The sequence below is a fragment of the Aegilops tauschii genome, chromosome 1 (assembly GCF_002575655.3).
Source record: "Aegilops tauschii subsp. strangulata cultivar AL8/78 chromosome 1, Aet v6.0, whole genome shotgun sequence".
Lineage (NCBI taxonomy): Eukaryota > Viridiplantae > Streptophyta > Magnoliopsida > Poales > Poaceae > Aegilops > Aegilops tauschii.
Window position 1 is genome coordinate 359374316 of NC_053035.3, and position 17596 is coordinate 359391911.

General features: G+C 43.7%; 3 protein-coding genes across 6 annotated transcripts; all 3 read left to right on the top strand.

Annotated features, from left to right (window-relative positions):
• Positions 1 to 380: 380 nt before the first annotated feature.
• On the top strand, positions 381 to 3441 carry LOC109780076 (RAN GTPase-activating protein 2). Of its 2 annotated transcripts, none has more exons than XM_020338666.3 (2): positions 381 to 656; positions 1504 to 3441. In XM_020338666.3, the coding sequence occupies exon 2, from the start codon at positions 1535 to 1537 to the stop codon at positions 3200 to 3202; it is 1668 nt and encodes a 555-aa protein (XP_020194255.1). In that variant the 5' UTR covers positions 381 to 656; positions 1504 to 1534; the 3' UTR covers positions 3203 to 3441. The 2 variants fall into 2 exon arrangements, with proteins under 2 accessions (XP_020194255.1, XP_020194256.1); XM_020338667.3 differs by having other exon boundaries at positions 1507 to 3441.
• Positions 3442 to 5001: 1560 nt separating this feature from the next.
• Positions 5002 to 11297, top strand: LOC109780075 (uncharacterized). Of its 2 annotated transcripts, none has more exons than XM_020338664.4 (9): positions 5002 to 5284; positions 5678 to 5888; positions 6012 to 6125; positions 6581 to 7569; positions 8572 to 8745; positions 8837 to 8953; positions 9224 to 9403; positions 9876 to 9922; positions 10686 to 11297. In XM_020338664.4, exons 1-9 carry the CDS (start codon positions 5234 to 5236, stop codon positions 11029 to 11031), a joined length of 2229 nt encoding a protein of 742 aa, XP_020194253.1. In that variant the 5' UTR covers positions 5002 to 5233; the 3' UTR covers positions 11032 to 11297. The 2 variants fall into 2 exon arrangements, with proteins under 2 accessions (XP_020194253.1, XP_020194254.1); XM_020338665.4 differs by having other exon boundaries at positions 5004 to 5284; positions 6608 to 7569.
• Positions 11298 to 13096: 1799 nt separating this feature from the next.
• On the top strand, positions 13097 to 16932 carry LOC109780074 (cysteine proteinase inhibitor 3). Of its 2 annotated transcripts, XM_020338660.2 has the most exons (4): positions 13097 to 13431; positions 14217 to 14442; positions 14880 to 14971; positions 16575 to 16932. In XM_020338660.2, exons 1-4 carry the CDS (start codon positions 13219 to 13221, stop codon positions 16587 to 16589), a joined length of 546 nt encoding a protein of 181 aa, XP_020194249.1. In that variant the 5' UTR covers positions 13097 to 13218; the 3' UTR covers positions 16590 to 16932. The 2 variants fall into 2 exon arrangements, with proteins under 2 accessions (XP_020194249.1, XP_020194251.1); XM_020338662.4 differs by lacking the exon at positions 14880 to 14971 and having other exon boundaries at positions 13122 to 13431.
• Positions 16933 to 17596: the final 664 nt, after the last annotated feature.

Here is a 17596-nt window from a genome sequence, read left to right on the forward strand (position 1 = left end):
CCTTGGGTCCTCAAATCCAATTGTTAAGGACATACTCATATATTTGAAAGTTAACATCACATACTCAAGCTATGCCCAGGGATGTTGTCGTCGCCATCACGACTTCACGAATCACAACAACGCCAGTGGCAGATCTCGTGCTCCTGCCTCCATTTTTTTTTTTAGAAAGAACGAACAGTTTTTATTTCAGCACGAGTGCGCCGCGTGGCAGAGAATCCAACAGATCCGCCCTCGTCGGCAGCACAGTCCAGCGCAGCCAAGATTTGAATTTCGAAATCCGGATCACCGGCGCGCTTACGTTAGTTAAGCCACGACCCTGGAACTCTTTCCACTAACCGTCGGTTAAGGGCATCCCCCGATCGGACGGCCACGGAGCGACCTCGCGCGAGTCGCGTCCGCGTCCAGAAAGAGAAACCCTCCCCCCACGCTCCGCCGGCCGCCGCTTCTTCCCCTTCCAGTACCGTGCCCCCGCCCAAACCCTCCCCCCTCCCCACCCCGCTGGTATCTTCCGGCGAGCCCTCTCCACTCTCCCCGTCGGGCCGCCCCACCTCCCATCGACGCAGCCGGCCTCGCTGGAAGCCACCGCCTCCCGCCTCGAGTCCGTCGCCGCGGCCGTTGTCCCTCAAGTATAGACGGGGCCGGCGTCTGGATCCAAGGTAAGGAGAGCGGGCATCTTATTTCTGGGTTGGTTCGTCTGCAAATCCTTCTTATTGCTTTTCAAATCAAAGGAATGTGTATAAATTTGGTTGTCCCGTGTGTTTTTTAGGGTTGTCCCGTATGTTTCTATCTCCCCGCTGACACGGGCATTGGGCGGTAACGTTTATGTGCTGAACGAGTTACTTATATTTCAACTAATCCATGTCTGGAGTAGTTAGACGCCGTGTATGTGTCTGGCTTAGTTTCGTCTTCATTTTTTTTTCCTGCTCAAGTAAGATTGGAGATGCGACGAGAGATCTGAGTTATTTATGTTTTAGCCGATTGAACTGGCACTCTTAAATCACAATCGTACTTATATACAAGAAGTTGAAGTTATCGTGTTTTGAAAGCAATATCTGCCCAGTAGGACTGCTGGTTCTGTACTAGTGCCATCCAGTCCAGCAACCGTAGACAATGATAGCAAACGTAGTAACATCACACATTATTTATTCTCGTGCTAGGCTGAGCTCCTGTTATTCTGTAATTGCTAATTGTACCATTGGTTTCCTCTGTAAACTGACCAGTTTGAGCAAAATACGAATCGATCAAGTTGTTGTTCTCCGTTTTCTTGAATGAAAATGGGGGCCATGTGCCCACTTTAAGAAGAAGAAAAATGATGTTATTGTTACACTGTAGACTTAACTATGTTTTGCTAAGTGGTGTTTAGCTGTATCCTTGTTGGTACTAGTGTTTGCTACTTCAGGGACAGGCCCTCCAATTGCTCCACTAATTTCGTTGTTTACTCAATATTGTATTGCTTTCTGTAATTTGGGATCATGCTAATGCCTGTTCTGGGTGATTTACCAGTAGGTTGCGGTGTGAAGTGCCACCTTTCCACATGGAATCAACAGCGGAAGGTCTCCAGCCCCGAACATTCTCCGTCAAACTGTGGCCACCGAGTGAAAGCACTCGTCTGATGCTTGTAGAGAGGATGACCAAGAACCTGTCCGCTGAGTGCATCTTCTCTCGCAAGTATGGCATTTTGAGCAAAGAAGAGGCTCATGAGAATGCTAAGAGGATCGAAGAGGTGTGCTTTGCTTCTGCGGAGGAGCATTTCAAGAAGGAGCCTGATGGTGATGGTAGTTCTGCTGTCCAGCTATACGCAAAAGAAACTAGCAAGCTGATGCTTGAAGTCCTGAAAAAAGGCCCAAGGACAACCGAGGAACCAGAAGCACCTGTTGTTGATACACCTCTTGAGCCTGCTGATACTGTGTTTGACATATCTGGTGGCAAGCGCGCTTTCATTGAGGCAGAAGAAGCAAAGGAACTTCTCAGTCCACTAACAAAACCAGGAAACTCGTATAAAAGGATTTGTTTCAGCAACAGGAGCTTTGGTATTGGTGCTGCCAATGTTGCTGGCCCAATTCTTGAATCAATAAAATCGCAGCTCACAGAGGTAGATATCTCAGATTTTGTCGCTGGAAGACCCGAGGACGAAGCCCTTGATGTGATGCGCATATTCTCCAAAGCTTTAGCAGGGTCTGTACTGAGTTACCTGAACATCTCTGACAATGCTTTAGGTGAGAAGGGTGTGCGAGCATTCACAGAGCTGCTGAAATCACAGGGCGACCTGGAAGAGCTATATGTTATGAACGATGGCATATCAGAGGAAGCTGCAAAAGCTCTATCTGAGCTTATTCCTTCAACTGAGAAGCTTAAGGTTCTCCACTTCCACAACAATATGACTGGTGATGAAGGTGCTATGCCAATTGCTGAGATGGTTAAGCGTTCTCCAAACCTAGAGAGCTTCAGGTGCTCCGCGACAAGGATAGGCTCTGATGGTGGAGTGGCACTGGCTGAGGCATTAGGGACATGTACTCGTCTGAAGAAACTTGATATCAGGGACAACTTATTTGGTGTGGAGGCAGGGGTAGCTCTCAGCAAAACCCTTCCAAAGCTCGGTGGCCTCGTTGAGCTCTATCTCAGTGACCTCAATCTTGAGAATGAGGGTACAATAGCAATAGTGAATGTCCTCAAACAGTCAGCGCCTCAGTTGGAGGTCCTTGAAATGGCAGGAAATGAAATAACTGCCAAAGCAGCCAAAGCTGTAGCAGAATGCTTAACGGCAATGCAGTCGCTCAAGAAGCTGACCTTAGCTGAGAATGAGCTGAAGGATGATGGAGCAGTGACAATCGCAAAATCTCTGCAGGAAGGTCACCCGGATCTGAAGGAGCTTGACGTGAGCACGAATCTGTTTCAGAGGTCTGGAGCCCGGTGCTTTGCTCAAGCAGTCACAAACAAGCCAGGTTTCGTGTTGCTGAACATCAATTCGAATTTCATCTCCAACAAAGGGGTCGATGAGGTGAAGGAGATCCTGAAGGGAGGCAAGAACTCGCTGGAGGTGCTTGGCCCGCTGGATGAGAACGACCCCGAGGGGGACCCTGAAGATGGCGAGGACGAGGAGGATGGGGAGGATGCCGATGACGAGGAGAAGGACGGGGACGATAACGGCGACGGTGGCCTGGGCTCGAAGCTGCAGGGCTTGAAGGTGGAGGAGGAGGACTAGTCGTGTCTAGGGTTGTGGCAAGATTAGCTCCTGTCTTTTGCTCCGGTTAGCTTCTGAAATGTTCGCCGTACGGGCTAAAATTTTCACATGAAGAGAACTCACCGTGGCTCAATTGTTTTGAACCGAGTCAAGCACAAGCAGCCAGTTGGGCGGTTTATCTGTACTTCTGTACCAACTTCCGTTGAACATTTTTTTCCTTCATGTTTTTAACACTGTCGCTGAGATATTTTGGGAACCTACACTATGCCGTGATGCGGTATCCGCAGGATCCATGAGTTGACTATATAAGATGCGGCCGATGGGCCTTTTTCATTATTCTGACCCTTTCAGCAAACTTTGTCACAAAATGAACTCGACATGAAAGTATTTTACGATCTGACCCTTTTTAGCAACGCCATAGCCCGCGGCTGTTCTGCCCAACATAGCAACGCCGAGGTAGCTAGCGCTTTTATCCAACAAAGAAACGCCGAGGTAGCTCGCGTTTTGGACCATGTAAGAAACGCCATAGGCGTTGGCGTTTCTGACCAAGAAACAAACGCCATATGTCTTGGCGTTGCGGCCCTGGTTACCGAGTAGTTTCTTACCTAGGCGTTTCTAAGAAGGCCGGAAACGCCGCTAGCCTTGGCGTTTCTGGCCCGGCGTCTCTGGCAGCTGAGGAGGAAGACCCTGACGAGGCAGCGAGTGGGTTGGCTGCTAGCGAAGAAACGCCAAGGCCTATGGCGTTTCTCACCTGGTCCGAAACGCGAGCTACCTCGGCGTTTCTTTGTTGGATAGAAGCGCTAGCTACCTCGACGTTGCTATATTGGGCAGAAACGCCGCGAGCTATGACGTTTCTAAAAGGATCTAGATCGTGAAATACTTTTATGTCGAGTTTATTTTGTGGCAAAGTTGGGTCAAAATAGTGATTTCGGCCCGGCCGATGTCGGCAGTGGCAGACTGATCCAAGCACCGTGTGCGTGTGGTTTCTATGTATCTACAGATACAGAATAATGATATGATACAGTCTGCATGGGCACTGCCGCTGAGTTGGACGAGCCAACGGCCCAGAGCGACAGTTCGCCTTTTGTATTCTCCGCCGTAAAGGTTGTATACATGTCGTAGATTGTTCTATATGTTGGTACCACGTACTACTTCCTTCGTGGCTAAGACATGATTAATGCCGCCGCGGCTCCCCGGTTCACACGTCCCGTCGCCCTCTTCCGTTTCCTTGAATTGAATCATACAGCTGCATGCTCTTTCTTTGGGGTAATCAAATTTTGCAACTGGGATCTTCCTCTGAGCTCCATTTCAGTATGTGGCGCTTCGATTAGTTTTGAAATCGTCCTTTGATAACGCAATGGCGGTCCAATTCAGTCACCTTTTATTCTTTTTCGAGAACATCCTCTGCCTTTACTTGCCATGTACTTTTACGCAGTTTTCTTCTTGAGAAAGACAATCCCTTTTCTAAGTCAATTGGGGCAATCTTATATCTAAGTTTTATGATTCCAACGAAGATCGAGCAGTTTCGTATATTTTAGAAATATACCGTGCTAACTTTAGTTGACCAGGAAATCACTAATAGTTACTGTTACCTTTGTTCCTAATTATAAGATGTTTTGGATATTTTAATATGAACTGTATACAGATTGAAATGAGTGAACAAACGCATTAAAACATGTCTATGTACATCTGATTCATGAAAAATTAGAACATCTCATACTATTGGAAACGGACGGAGTATATTATGAAAAGAGGATGCAAGGAGGGCCTAAACGTAAAACCTACGCGCTGCCCAGCCGGTAAAACCACACCGCTCGAGCCAGGGCGGGTCTCTCTAGTCTCGGCCTCTATCTCGGGTGCAGCCTCCTCTCTCGTTCGCCTTCTTCACTCCAACTCGCCTCCTCCCCTCCCTCCCTCCCCTCCAATCCCGCGATCAGAGGAATCCCCCAAACCCTAATCCCTCCCCCCTCCGCGCAGCCGGAACCATCCACCTGTGTCCGGGTTCCTCTGCTTCTTAGCCGATCCTGGTTCCTTGGCTTCTAGGGTTCGGAGATGGGCGACCACATGACCGTCTTCCGCTCACTCCGCGAGCTCTTCCCCCAGGTACGCCCGATCCGCCTTTCCGTCTCGCATGGGGGTACTGGTGTTGCTCGGATGAGGAACGGGGGATGATTGGAATTTTTTTGTTCGGCGGCGATGCGAGGGTTTGGGTCATTGGTAATTTCACCTGCCGGAGGAAACTTGTTACAGATTGGGAATAGCGATTTCCATTCGGACGTGTACTAGGATTCTACCGTGAGGCGGGGCGGGGTCTGATTTTAGTCACTTGCGGAACTAGGATTATTTCTAGATCGATTCATACTGTCTCTGGAAGAGTTCGATTATTCTTGTTAGGGGAATTGTTGTGCCTTCTGCATGGGCAATCCGCCATTCAGTGTTCGATTTGTCCATGGCTGCGGTGGAAGCAGTGACACCTTTTGTGTGCCCTTTCTGCAGGTTGATCCCCGCATGCTGAAGGCTGTCGCGATAGAGCACCATAAAGATGCCGATTCCGCTGTGGTTGCCGTCCTTGATGAAGTCATGCCATCTATGATAGGTTCGGTTGAAGTCTCCAGCCTCCATCAGGAGGCTGCGGTATCCAAGGACGATTTTTTCAGAAGCTTATCTGCGAATCACGATGCACCTGAAACAGGAAGTTCATCTGCTGGTAAGTATGAAGACTGATATTCATGGATCCTTGTATGCTGGAGGCTGTCGCCATAGAGCAACTTAAAGATGTTGATTTCACGGTTGGTAGCCGTCCTTGACGAAGTCATGCTATCCATGGCAGGTCCAGTCGGAATTTCTGGTGCCCATCATGAACCTGCGGAATTTACAAAAGATTTATTCAGAAATTTATCTGCTAATCATACTGTGGGTGAGACGGGAACTTCATCATCTGCTGGTAAGTAAAAAGATTGAGATTATGGGCCAATCTATGCTTAGTGTAAAAGACGCTCCATCAGGGTGCTTCTATTGATTATCTTAGATCTAATCGAAATGTTTGCATGCATAGGTTTTATCGTTGTGTAGGGATAGTGTTTGGGATCTTCTGGGTTTAGGATAAGCTGTGGGCCCAAAGTTAACTCATGTAGCAGTAAGCACTTGGTGGTCTGGGTAGAAACATAGTACTGCCAGTTTTGCAATTTAACTTATTACAATTATACAAGTGTTAAGTAACGACCCAAAGGCCGTGTTATATGGGCTTTCTTATTCTTGACTTAAATTTCTATCTTGCTCATTGAGCTCATGTGGGTTTAACTTCAGCGCTAATCTGTACAAAGTCCTTATCTTCAATAAATTGCAAGAACATTTTCTCTGATATATAATACTCATTAGAACCTTTCCCGTTTTCTGAAGTTATGCTAATGAATGGAGTCAAATCAGGTTCTGATATTCATGTTGATGAAGCTAACGGAAATGTTGATTCTGCAATCACAACTGACATGCAAGAAAATGTTGTGGGTGAACTAGATGTGACTTCATCATTACAATTGATGAATGGACAACTAGATTTTCCTTCCTGTTCTGTGCCTGCACTTAATGATAAGCAGTGTGATTTGGCCGTTCAAGATTTCTTAAACGCGTGTAATGGTCGGTCTTTGTGGAGTGAATACATTGGTGAATCACTCCTGGGGAAAAATGGCAATGACAGCATAAATCTTAATGTTGCTCAAGTCCATGCGCATGATGTGGACATCACAGGCCCATTTGGGGAATCCATCTCTGACGCTGAACATCAGCAGCGCACTATGACCCTTGAAGATTTCTTAAAATCGTGTTACTCAGATCATTCAGCTAATCAAGTTGGAAATGGTGGATCTTTATCAAGTGAATATATTGTTCAATCACTCATGAGGAAAAATGGGAGCGACAGCATAAATCTTAACGTTGCACAAGTCCAAGAGCAAGATTTTGACATCACAGTCCCAGTTGGCGATTGCATTTCCCAGGATAATCCTTTGAAGCTTCCTTGTTATCATGCAGATGTGGATAACTCCTTTTGTTCCAAGACTTCTACTGGTGTTCCTGACAGTGTAGTCTCACCTAAATTTCTCAGTACTGAAAAAGACACCCTTGCCCCTGCGCTGGATTTTCCTATTCCAGACACCCAAGAATCCTTTGTTGGTTCTGGTGGAGTCTTAGTACACATGGATAACAATTGTGCTGACGTTGATTACAACTCCGAGGATAGAGTTGAGCATGGTGACACATTCTTGTCTTCTTCAAGTGAGTTGATACCTGATTTGAATTCGAATCACTTTGCCTCCATGGCTTCAACTCATTCAAGCCACTCTGTTAGTATTGAGTCACTTGAGGATTCCATTGCTGATGCAAAAAACAAAAAGGTACTCCAATTATGTGAACTCCCACGCTGGCTTTTTTCAAAACATTTGTTGTATATACACTTTCTTGGGCACATTACTCTCATGTGGTTGCATGCGTGTATGGGTACATGTGCCTGTGGTTATGTGGATTATACTTAGTTGCACACCCTTTCCTTTATCTTGAAAAAATTGCATGGCATGGATATTTACATCTAGGTTGATGACTTGCTTACCAAATGTAAGAAGAAGAAAAATGAAGCCACTTTGGCATTTTGATCTATATACTACAATAGATTATGTTTCATGCACTGAATAACTGAAATGAAGTGAAAGAAGGATCATGCTAAAAATACCATTTCAGTCAACGGATTCAGAAGCACTTATAGCAGAAATGAGTAGTAGGAATTACTGATATGATCGTATGGAGATTCAGCTGCATTTCTTGAAGCAATGTGCATTTGTTGCTAGCTGACTTGTTGTAGTCACTAGTCAAGTCCAGGCTGTAGTAGGTTGACTGGAATCACTCTGGGTCATTGTCAGTGATTCTCGGCATATTAGCCACTTGCATCCCCTTGATGGCATGCCAAACTTGTAGTAGAAAATAAACTGCCTTATTGCTGGTCTAGGAGCCACACTTCGATCCATCCTAGACTAACTTTTTGCAAGCCGCATTCTACCTACAGTTTCCTCATATTTTGAACAGTTAACAACTCTTTCAGTGTCTAAGGAGCTAAAAACTAGGCACTGGCACCCTTAAGGTCTGTACTAGTGTACTAGGGAGATATAATCTTAAAACTTTCTGAAGTTGCCATAGAGATAATCATCTGCCACATCAATTTTTTTTCCTGTGCAAGAAACTGAATCGACCATGATTTATCTGTTTTAGTTTACTCTCTGAATTAAAAAAAAACTATGTACACTGATTAATTTAAGATGCAAAATGCACCTTGTATATTATAGTGACTGATTCGCCAATAACTGCTGAAGTTGGACACTTATTCTTCTGCTGTGACATTAATGCAGAACGATCTGTTACCCTCACTTGAGCTGGTTACTAAGATGATAGAGGATGTAGAACTTCTTGAAGAAAAAGCTAAAGTAGCCAAGCGTGAATCATCTATTTCTGGTACAAGCATTCTCACCAAAGTTGAGGAGCTCAAAGAAATGTTGAATCATGCAAAAGAAGCAAATGATATGGTTTGTCCTTTTATCCCCTGATCAAACTTTATAAAAGAGAGAACTCTTTAGTTGCTTAGCCTAAAGGAGCCATCAATTGTGCTATATGCAGCATGCTGGTGAGGTTTTCGGCGAGAGATCTATTTTGACCACGGAGGCGCGGGAGCTCCAATCTCGACTTCAGAGGTTGTCAGACGAGAGGAATAGTTATCTTGTTGTTATTGAAGAGGTATTATCTTAATGCTTTGTTTGATGGTATTTTCTTCATCTGCTGAGCTTCCTGACAGAACATGGAATGGATGGTCCATCATGTTTTATTTGTCTTCAGTTGTTTGTCCTTTAATGACGTTGTTACACAAACTAATTTTATGAGAAAGCATAATTACCTAGTACAAGTTTAAAAAATTAAAGTTCATATTGGATATATTGAGTTGCAGAAGTATTTTAGATTATAAAAGTTGAGTTGCATCTAAACACATCTCCGATCTGATCTATATAGATACGGCAAACTCTCGAGGAAAGATTGGTTGCTGCACAACAGGAATATGAAGCAGCTGTGAAGGAAAAAGACGAAAAGGAAGCTTCTGCTCAGGCACTACTTAGTGAACAGGAAAAGGAGATGAACTCCATTGTTGAAGAATCAAGAAAGTTGCAGAAAGAAGCGGAGGAGAATTTGAAGGTATTTCCGTGCAGCCTTTATATGCTTTACCTTTGTGTCTGTAACTTTCCTGATAATAAATAATATAAATTTGGACTGCTATCAACATCTGATACTGAATATCATTATTTACTGTATAATAAAATCTTTTATGGGTACTACTCAATCTGTATAATAACATCTGATAATAGTTAATCCCTTTAAAGGTAAAAATGCTTCTTTATGTTTGATACTCCCTCCGTTCCATATTAAGCGTCGCTGATTTAAAGTTTGTACTAAATCAGTGAAACGTAATATGGAACAGAGGGATTACTGATTATCATTATTTATGCTGTCTTAGAAAAGGTTTTATGGGTAGTGTTGTTCTTATGGAGTTTATACACATCTGTCTTTTAGCACTGCTAGAAGTAGTACGTGTTGGGAGCCCATATTATGAATTAGTTTGAAATTGATTTCAATTGTTAATGGTGCATGTGTATTGTTGGATGTGCAGCTGAAGGAGTTCTTGGTTGAGCGGGGTCGAATTGTTGATACACTACAGTAAGTTATCATTTCATGTCAGCTACTTGTCGCTAAAGTTTTCCATAGCAAGACTGCCCTATAGCTTATTTAACTAATTATCTCTGAAATTAAACTGAATTTTGATGACTCTGGAACTTCAGATTATCTTGTGCCATCTTTGGAAGTTAACAACATGCTTACTACTCTTGCACCTTTTAATGTCAGCATTATGCTTATGTAGTTTGGCTATTTTTCAGACAATATATAATAGTCTTCTCAGTGAAGCAAGAAATGACATTGTAAATAAGCTGATTCTTGTGTAGCACTTCTGTTCAGAAATAAGTGACATTTTAGAACTCCCCTGGGTGGACAACTAATATACCACCTCTTTACACTAATATGAATTGAACTGCAAAAACGTCTTACATTAGCTTACAGAGACAGCAAAAACATTTTTTTTTTGCAAACTATTCTTTCTGAGAAGGCAAGGGGAATATGTTCTATTAGAGTTTTCATGCAAACTATTTTTGCAATATTATCGCCCCGACATATTAGTACAAAGAATAACGTTAAAGTTAGACATTGGGAAGTGGGAACCATGCCCATGTTTTCAACATCATCTATTTACAAATCGTGAGTATTCCATTTGTTTTTGTTTGTTTGTTATTTCAGTGTGATGTTTGGAAATGTTCAGGCATCTAATCTGAAGGATCAGTCAAACTATAAATATTTAGATTCTTGATTGATAATGCTGTGTCAGTTTATAGACGGAGTACTGAAACATATCCTTGTCCTTATGCAGAGGTGAGATGGCTGTCATTTGCGAGGATGTGTCTCAACTCAAGCAAATAGTGGATGAGCGCTTATCTTGGAGCAAGTTGCAGCGATCAACAATGTCAAGTCTCTCCTCTTCGCTGCATTCTTCGCTTCACAGGAGTGCTAGTTCGTCAGACAGGACCACTGAAGCCGTTGAGTCTAAAGATAAACATACAGTCACTGAAGTTGCAAGGCCAGTGGCTGAGGATCCGGATGTCGACGGGAGAAAGGTTGAAATGTTAGATGGCTGTGACAGTGAAGGTGCAAGCTCAGTGGGCGAAGACAACAGCAAGCAGCGGGGTTCCAACGAGGATGGCTGGGAACTGTGCTGAACTGAAGATGGCTGAAGATCGTCAGGGTTTGCCTGAGTTTGCTCCATATAAATAAATAAAAATGGCGGTAATAATCATTTAGAACGTCTCTATTTTGTGCGAGCAAAATTAGTGAACTTACGGGACTTGTCATGGAATTGCTTTGCCTTTTGGGAGGCGACTGAATATCAGTATTTGAGATAAGATAAAATGGTGCTGACATGATATGTATATATCGAGATTCTAGCTTAATCTATAGTATAAATAAATGATTAGTGCCATGTCAATGCCAATTTTACTGCACAGTCGCTTAGTCTGAGCACATAGAAGCTTTACACAATGTACTCAGTGCGTTCACATTTTATTTATTGTAGCAGTACATGAAGTTCTAGCTTTGTCCTAACTCAAAACTCCTTTCATGAAAATATATGTAGTAGTAGATGCTAATATGTTTTCTATAAACTTGAATCAAATGTAACAGAATTTTACCTAAGACAAAGAACTTCAAGCGAATTGAAAACAGAACGAGTAATCTGAAATTCTGGGGAGGGGACGGGGCTAGCACCTCTGTACCTTGTACCCACACGGGCTGTGTGTGTGTGTCTTCAGATTACAAATTGTAAAGGCTTTTACAAATTGTAAAGGCTTTTAGACGTGGTGTTTAGGCTCCTAGGTGCATATGCATCCATTGCCAATTTCCGCTTTTAGTCGCGGTGTTTTGGCTCCTAGGTGCATATGCACCCATTGTCTAAATAAAAAGTTAAAAAATCCGGAACAAAAATCCCGCGGGTATATCTGGACATTCTTCGTGCATGCACAAAGTTTCGGTGAAATACGACGTTTTTTTGGCTTGTGTAAAAAAAAAAAGAAATGCACAATAAATAATTGTAATGAACCATCAGAAATTGTCCTTTTTTACATAAGCCAGAAAAAACCTCGTTTTTCACCGAAAACTTTGTGCACACACATAAAGTGTTCGAATATACACGCGGGGTTTTTGTTCCGAATTTTTTAACTTTTCAAAATGTGTATTTAGAAAATGGGTGCATATGCACCATTGCCAATTTCCGCTTTTCCATCTTTTTAATTGTAGCCGATACCTTTAAGCTACATATTTTCTACCATTTTTACTGTAGCATGATCCTACAAACTCTATACCTTGTAATTTGTGTGTGTGTGTGTGTGTCATGGAGGGGTATTACATCATGGGCAACGACCATGCGTGTAAAAAATGTGAAGTGAGGATTGTAGCATGATCCGCATGACGTGGGGCGTGTGTGAAGTGAGGCCGCTCCGGACATTGACAATGAGAAGTTAAAAGCCGTTATCTTCCCTCCCCATGGAGTAGGAGCGTAGCCCCGCCGTCCTTTCAGGTGATTTGGGGACGTAGAGAGGGCCAGATGTAAGGAGGGGACATATTTGAGTGAGCAAAACGACTCCGCTCCTTATTGTGTTTTGATGAGGAAGACAGTGTGATTAAGATCAAGAACGGATGTCGTACGGATGCGTGTATGCGAACGCCTGCGTCTGTACAATATTCAAAATAAAATAAAATCAAGATCACATGCATGTATCAGTTGCGTTGTCATTTGAATCATTCACGGAGGATCTCCTGCAATGTCTCGATCATGCTGATTAGGAGCGGTTGGAGAGAGTGCGGGGAGGAGCAGGCGTTCCATGGCCACTAAAGTCTTCAACCGGATGGGAAAAAAGTGCATTTGATGACGCAGTTGAATAGTCACTTCATTTTCTTTTATCTATGTGATGAAGTGACTAGGCAACCTTCATCAAACCCACGGGGGCAACACTTGTTTTTAGGGCAAAGAATTCACTCTTTTCGAAATTAATAAAAAGACGACCAAAATCATGAAATTTCAAAATTAATAAAACCACCATCTCACCCCAAGCGCATCGCAATCGACTAGAAGACGTTAACTTGCACTAAAAATACTCCGCGTGAACCAAACACGAGAATTGCCGGGCAAGTCGCGTCCGTATCGTTCCCATCCACCGCCCGATCCAGGCCGTGGACGTCCGGGATGCCTCGACCCGTCGCTGTCTCCCCCGCGCCAACCGAACCTGCCCCACTCTCGCTTTCCCCTCCCCCCGACCCAAGAAGCAACGCGACGCAAGCAGACAGCCAGCCAGCCAGCCACCACACGCCGACGCCAAACTCGCGGACCAATCGAAGGCTCGGGAGGAGCGACGATGGCCCGCCGCTGCGGCTGCTCCGTCGGCGCCACGCTCCTCGCCCTCTCCCTCGCCGTCCTCCTCGCCGCCTCGGCGGTCCCCGGGGCCGCCGGGTTCCACCTCGGCGGCGACGAGAGCGGCCTCGTGCGGGGCATGCTCGCCGCCGTCCGCGAGCGGGCCGAGGCCGAGGACGCTGCGCGCTTCGCCGTCGCCGAGCACAACAGGAAGCAGGTGCGCCGCGGTTACCGTCCCTCGCTCGCTCGAGTCCGAATTATTCGGTCGATGTGAATCGCGTCGTCGGAGTAAGCTGTGTTGCCCTACGGCGTGTTACAGTTAGGTCCAGGAGTCGGAGAAGAAGCAAGTGCTCTGCGTAGGTCCGATCTGTGCTAGTTTAAGGACATAGTGATGCACGATAGTATGCAAGTCAGGGATCTACTTGTCGATTTCAGATTTCGTTGACTTAGGTGAAACGTGTGTGGATGTAGCAATTCTACTATTCATTCCGCGTTTTAAGCGCCCAACAGCAGTTTTGGGACCTAATCGTTAAATTGCAGAGTTTGTTGGCTTCAGTGGAAACATAAGCAACTTTTTTACAAACCATCTTTTTTTTACTATGCATACTTTAAAGAGCTAGCATCCATCGCTGCGTCTTTCATATTCCGATGATTGCAGTTTCGCCTGCACTTTATTAGCTCATGAATATATCTGATCATGGATCGAGTTGCTCCCTGACCGTTTTTGGATCATCATGACATACTTCAATATTTCCAGATTTTGTCATTATATGGGATTTTTTAATGTTTGCTTATATTCTCTGATAGGGTGCGTTCTTCGTCAAAATATATATGCTCCCTCTGTAAAGAATATAAGATCGTTTAGATCACTAAAGTAGTGACTAACCGATCTTATATTTCTTTACGGAGGGAGTAATGCTTAAGTTCCTCTGATGTTAATGTTGTTGTGCAGTCTTCATGAAAACATGTTAGATTTCCTCTGATGTTAATCTTGCTGTGCAGGGTTCTGCATTGGAGTTCACACGGGTTGTGAACGCGAAAAGGCAAGTGGTTGCTGGGACCTTGCATGACCTGATGGTGGAGGTAGTGGATTCTGGAAAGAAAAGTATGTACAAGGCAAAGGTATGGGTGAAGCCATGGCAAAATTTCAAGGCAGTTGTCGAGTTTCGTCATGCTGGGGACTTCCAGTATGAGTCTTCTGTTGCTTCTGATGTTAGCACTGGGCAAGGTATTCTTGGTCTCACTAGCTTTCTTAACATCTAAGGGGGATCCCCATCTAAGGTGATACTGTTGAATGTTATCAAGTACTACCTCTGATCCATCAAAAGTGTCGCAGTTTTGATAACCCCAGTTCAAAACTAATTCAAAATCGCGACAGTTATTTTGGATCAGAGGGAGTACTATCTAGTTCTGAAAGTGTTTCAGTGCTGATGATTTGTCTTGTCGCATAGTCTGGATAACTTCTTTAATGCTCGAAAACATGTCCTGTTCAGCAACACCTGGATTGGGCCAGATAAAATGAAAATAATCCAGCAAGAGAACTCTGCAAAGATCAAATTATCACATCTGTGTATACACATTTATCGAATACTTCATGATTTGGTAATTAATTAGTTCAACCTATTAAGAAAGATGATTTCTGCTTATAAAAGTAAAATTTCCCAGCTATCCTCAAGCTGTCTCTTCAAACCGACATGGCACCAAAGATGCACAGCAACGAGAATACTGGACTATCTGTTGACTCATCCTCTTCTCAGGTCTGTTTGATCACCCCTTCTCATGTTCAACTCATCACAATGCCTTTCCAGTCATCACCAAAATGTCAAGGAGTAGTTTATATTCATGGGCTATGTCTTATGCTTGATGATTAACTTCCGTAGGAGTAAGAAATAAATAAGGACTTATCATGTTGTCTTGCTACTGCAGAAGTTTTTTTTATTTGACAGACATTCCAATCCAAATTAGTTTGCTGTCGCAAGTGTATTATCCACATACTATGAATATGAAAGATCTAAGCGTTTGCAATCCACCACCACCTACTGACACTCATCTTTCTGTTCTCGGTTTGAAGAAAGTATAGTCAATCATACACCAGTACCAGGCCTTCCCCATGAAATCATTTGCAACTCACGGTGATGACATAATTTATCCATTTTTCGAGTAACCTATTTTCAAGATGCTGGAAGGGGAGCCTTGGCGCAGCGGTAAAGCTGTTGCCTTGTGACCATGAGGTCACGGGTTCAAGTACTGGAAACAGCTTGTTGCAGAAATGCAGGGAAAGACTGCATACAAAAGACCCAAAGTGGTCGGACCCTTCCACGGACCCTGCGCAAGCGGGAACTATGTGCACCAGGCTGCCCCTATTTTCAAGATGCTGGTGCCGTGGCGTTCCGGAAAGTAGCCACTACTCTCGGGTGTACTACACCCGAGTTTGTAAAAAACTGAAAAAACATGATCAAACCAAATCCAAAAAATTGAAAATTTGAGACATAAACGATACCAAAGATTCTTGCAAAAAAAATCAGCCAAAAATAACATCTGAGGAGCTCCCACAAAAATAAAATAGAATATCAATGCTTAAAAAGTGCACAAAGCTTTGAACATTGATTTTGTTTTTTTCAATGAGAGCTCCTCAGATGTTATTTTTAGCTGAAAACTTGCAAGATGCTCGAACATTTGATAAGGTTTGATGTCTCAAATTTTCAGATTTTTTGGATTTGGTTTGATCACGTTTTTTCAGTTTTCTGCAAACTCGGGTGTAGTACACCTGAGAATAGAACATCCACTCTCATGGCGTTCTATTATCCTTCACAATAGATTTTCAAAATATTGATATTCTGAAATGTGTTAGAAGCCAGTAAATAATTGATATAATGTTATGATTCACGTCACCAGACGTACTTAAAGTTGCCCATCTATATGTTTGAAATTATCTAGATGGGAAATATGAAATATGTCACTAGACTTGTCATTAGAAGCGCTTCAATATTTTTTTATCTACACGAACACAAAAATACAAGAAATAATGCTCAAAGTAAATAAAAAATCAACAACATCATTCACAGCATGCTTTGACACTTATGATGTTTTCCTTCCTAAATTATTTGCATTTTCCCTAACCGCATGGTGAAATTTCCGAAAATACCCGTGTTAGTTATAATACCCATCATGGTACACTTTATACCTGATTGCTGGTGCTTGTGGGTTATAAGAGGTATTTTGTCCAGATTGATTTAAACACTCTTCTGTTATTGGGGGTATAACCACAACAACTAAGTCGTAATCGAGCATTACTTATTTGCTCCATTTGTTTATTTGTGAGCACATTGTGGCAAAATATAACCCAATTTTGATTTCCAGGCACACACGGTGTGAAGGTTCCTTCCATGGAGTATGGAACTGGAAGGCGTGAAGGTCGGAACATGGGGTTCTGAAATGTAGCTGCCAGCAACCTGTGAACTTAAGTACTACTAGTAGTTTCCCCTGTGCAAAGTTTTTATCCACCGTTAGTCTGTTTATCAAATGGCATCTAGTCCCATCTTCATCCCCTGTTAGATAGTACTACTATATGCTGTCACACGGACATGCTTTGAGCCTTTGACAGTTTGACGTCTGAACTCTGTATATTTGTTTTGAAACGTGGGGACTCTGTATATTGCATACGGTTCATGTTCAGGTATGTACATTATGGCATCATTAGTGTTGCCTTCATTGTTCATTCATGTGTCCAAGGACAAGGCATGTGGTTCGGCGAATCTACACACATACAAGTCACTACTCCCTTTGTATCAAAATACAAGACCTTTTTTGACACTATGACATTGTCAAAAATGTTAGATGTGTATAGTCCACTTTTTTGTATATCCCCATTGGATAGGGGGTTTCTTGTACTTTAGTACATGTATTGGCCTTTGGCCTCTGTGAACCGTAGTTGCTGATTATTCAACATGGTATCAGATGCCAGGTTATCCTCCCTCTCACACGATGCAACTCCATACGTCAACGGCGGAGCCAGCGAGCGTTGGGTTCAGTTGGACCCATTTTGGCCGAGTATATGTACACGTATACGTACTTGCATGAACCCAGCGGAAAATAGGGCTTGAACCCATCAAACTTAGAATGCAACGCAAGAAGCCCAAAAGCCCGTAAAGTGAACTCCCATCCGTGCCAGCCCGCCAGGCAAGTTCGTGACCCTTCTAGGTATTCCTATTCTCCTGTAGACATGTACGTGTACACAGGCAGCCGCCAGCAGCACGATCTTTCGCCGTTCGCTTTGTCGACTCTCTCCCAATCTCCTCCATTCGCCGGCGACGAGCCCCGCCGACAAGGGTAGGTCTGGGCGGCAACCTTGCCGCCTAATATAAACCAAAAATTCAAGGTAC

Bases quoted from the DNA above. Each gene is read 5' to 3' on its own strand.
- LOC109780074 (XM_020338660.2), top strand. From the start codon at position 13,219: ATGGCCCGCCGCTGCGGCTGCTCCGTCGGCGCCACGCTCCTCGCCCTC. The intron at 13,432-14,216 runs GTGCGCCGCGGT...CTTGCTGTGCAG, and splicing joins CCGAGCACAACAGGAAGCAG to GGTTCTGCATTGGAGTTCAC. The intron at 14,443-14,879 runs GTATTCTTGGTC...AAAATTTCCCAG, and splicing joins TGATGTTAGCACTGGGCAAG to CTATCCTCAAGCTGTCTCTT.
- LOC109780075 (XM_020338664.4), top strand. From the start codon at position 5,234: ATGGGCGACCACATGACCGTCTTCCGCTCACTCCGCGAGCTCTTCCCC. The intron at 9,404-9,875 runs GTATTTCCGTGC...TTGGATGTGCAG, and splicing joins AAGCGGAGGAGAATTTGAAG to CTGAAGGAGTTCTTGGTTGA. The intron at 9,923-10,685 runs GTAAGTTATCAT...GTCCTTATGCAG, and splicing joins CGAATTGTTGATACACTACA to AGGTGAGATGGCTGTCATTT.
- LOC109780076 (XM_020338666.3), top strand. From the start codon at position 1,535: ATGGAATCAACAGCGGAAGGTCTCCAGCCCCGAACATTCTCCGTCAAA.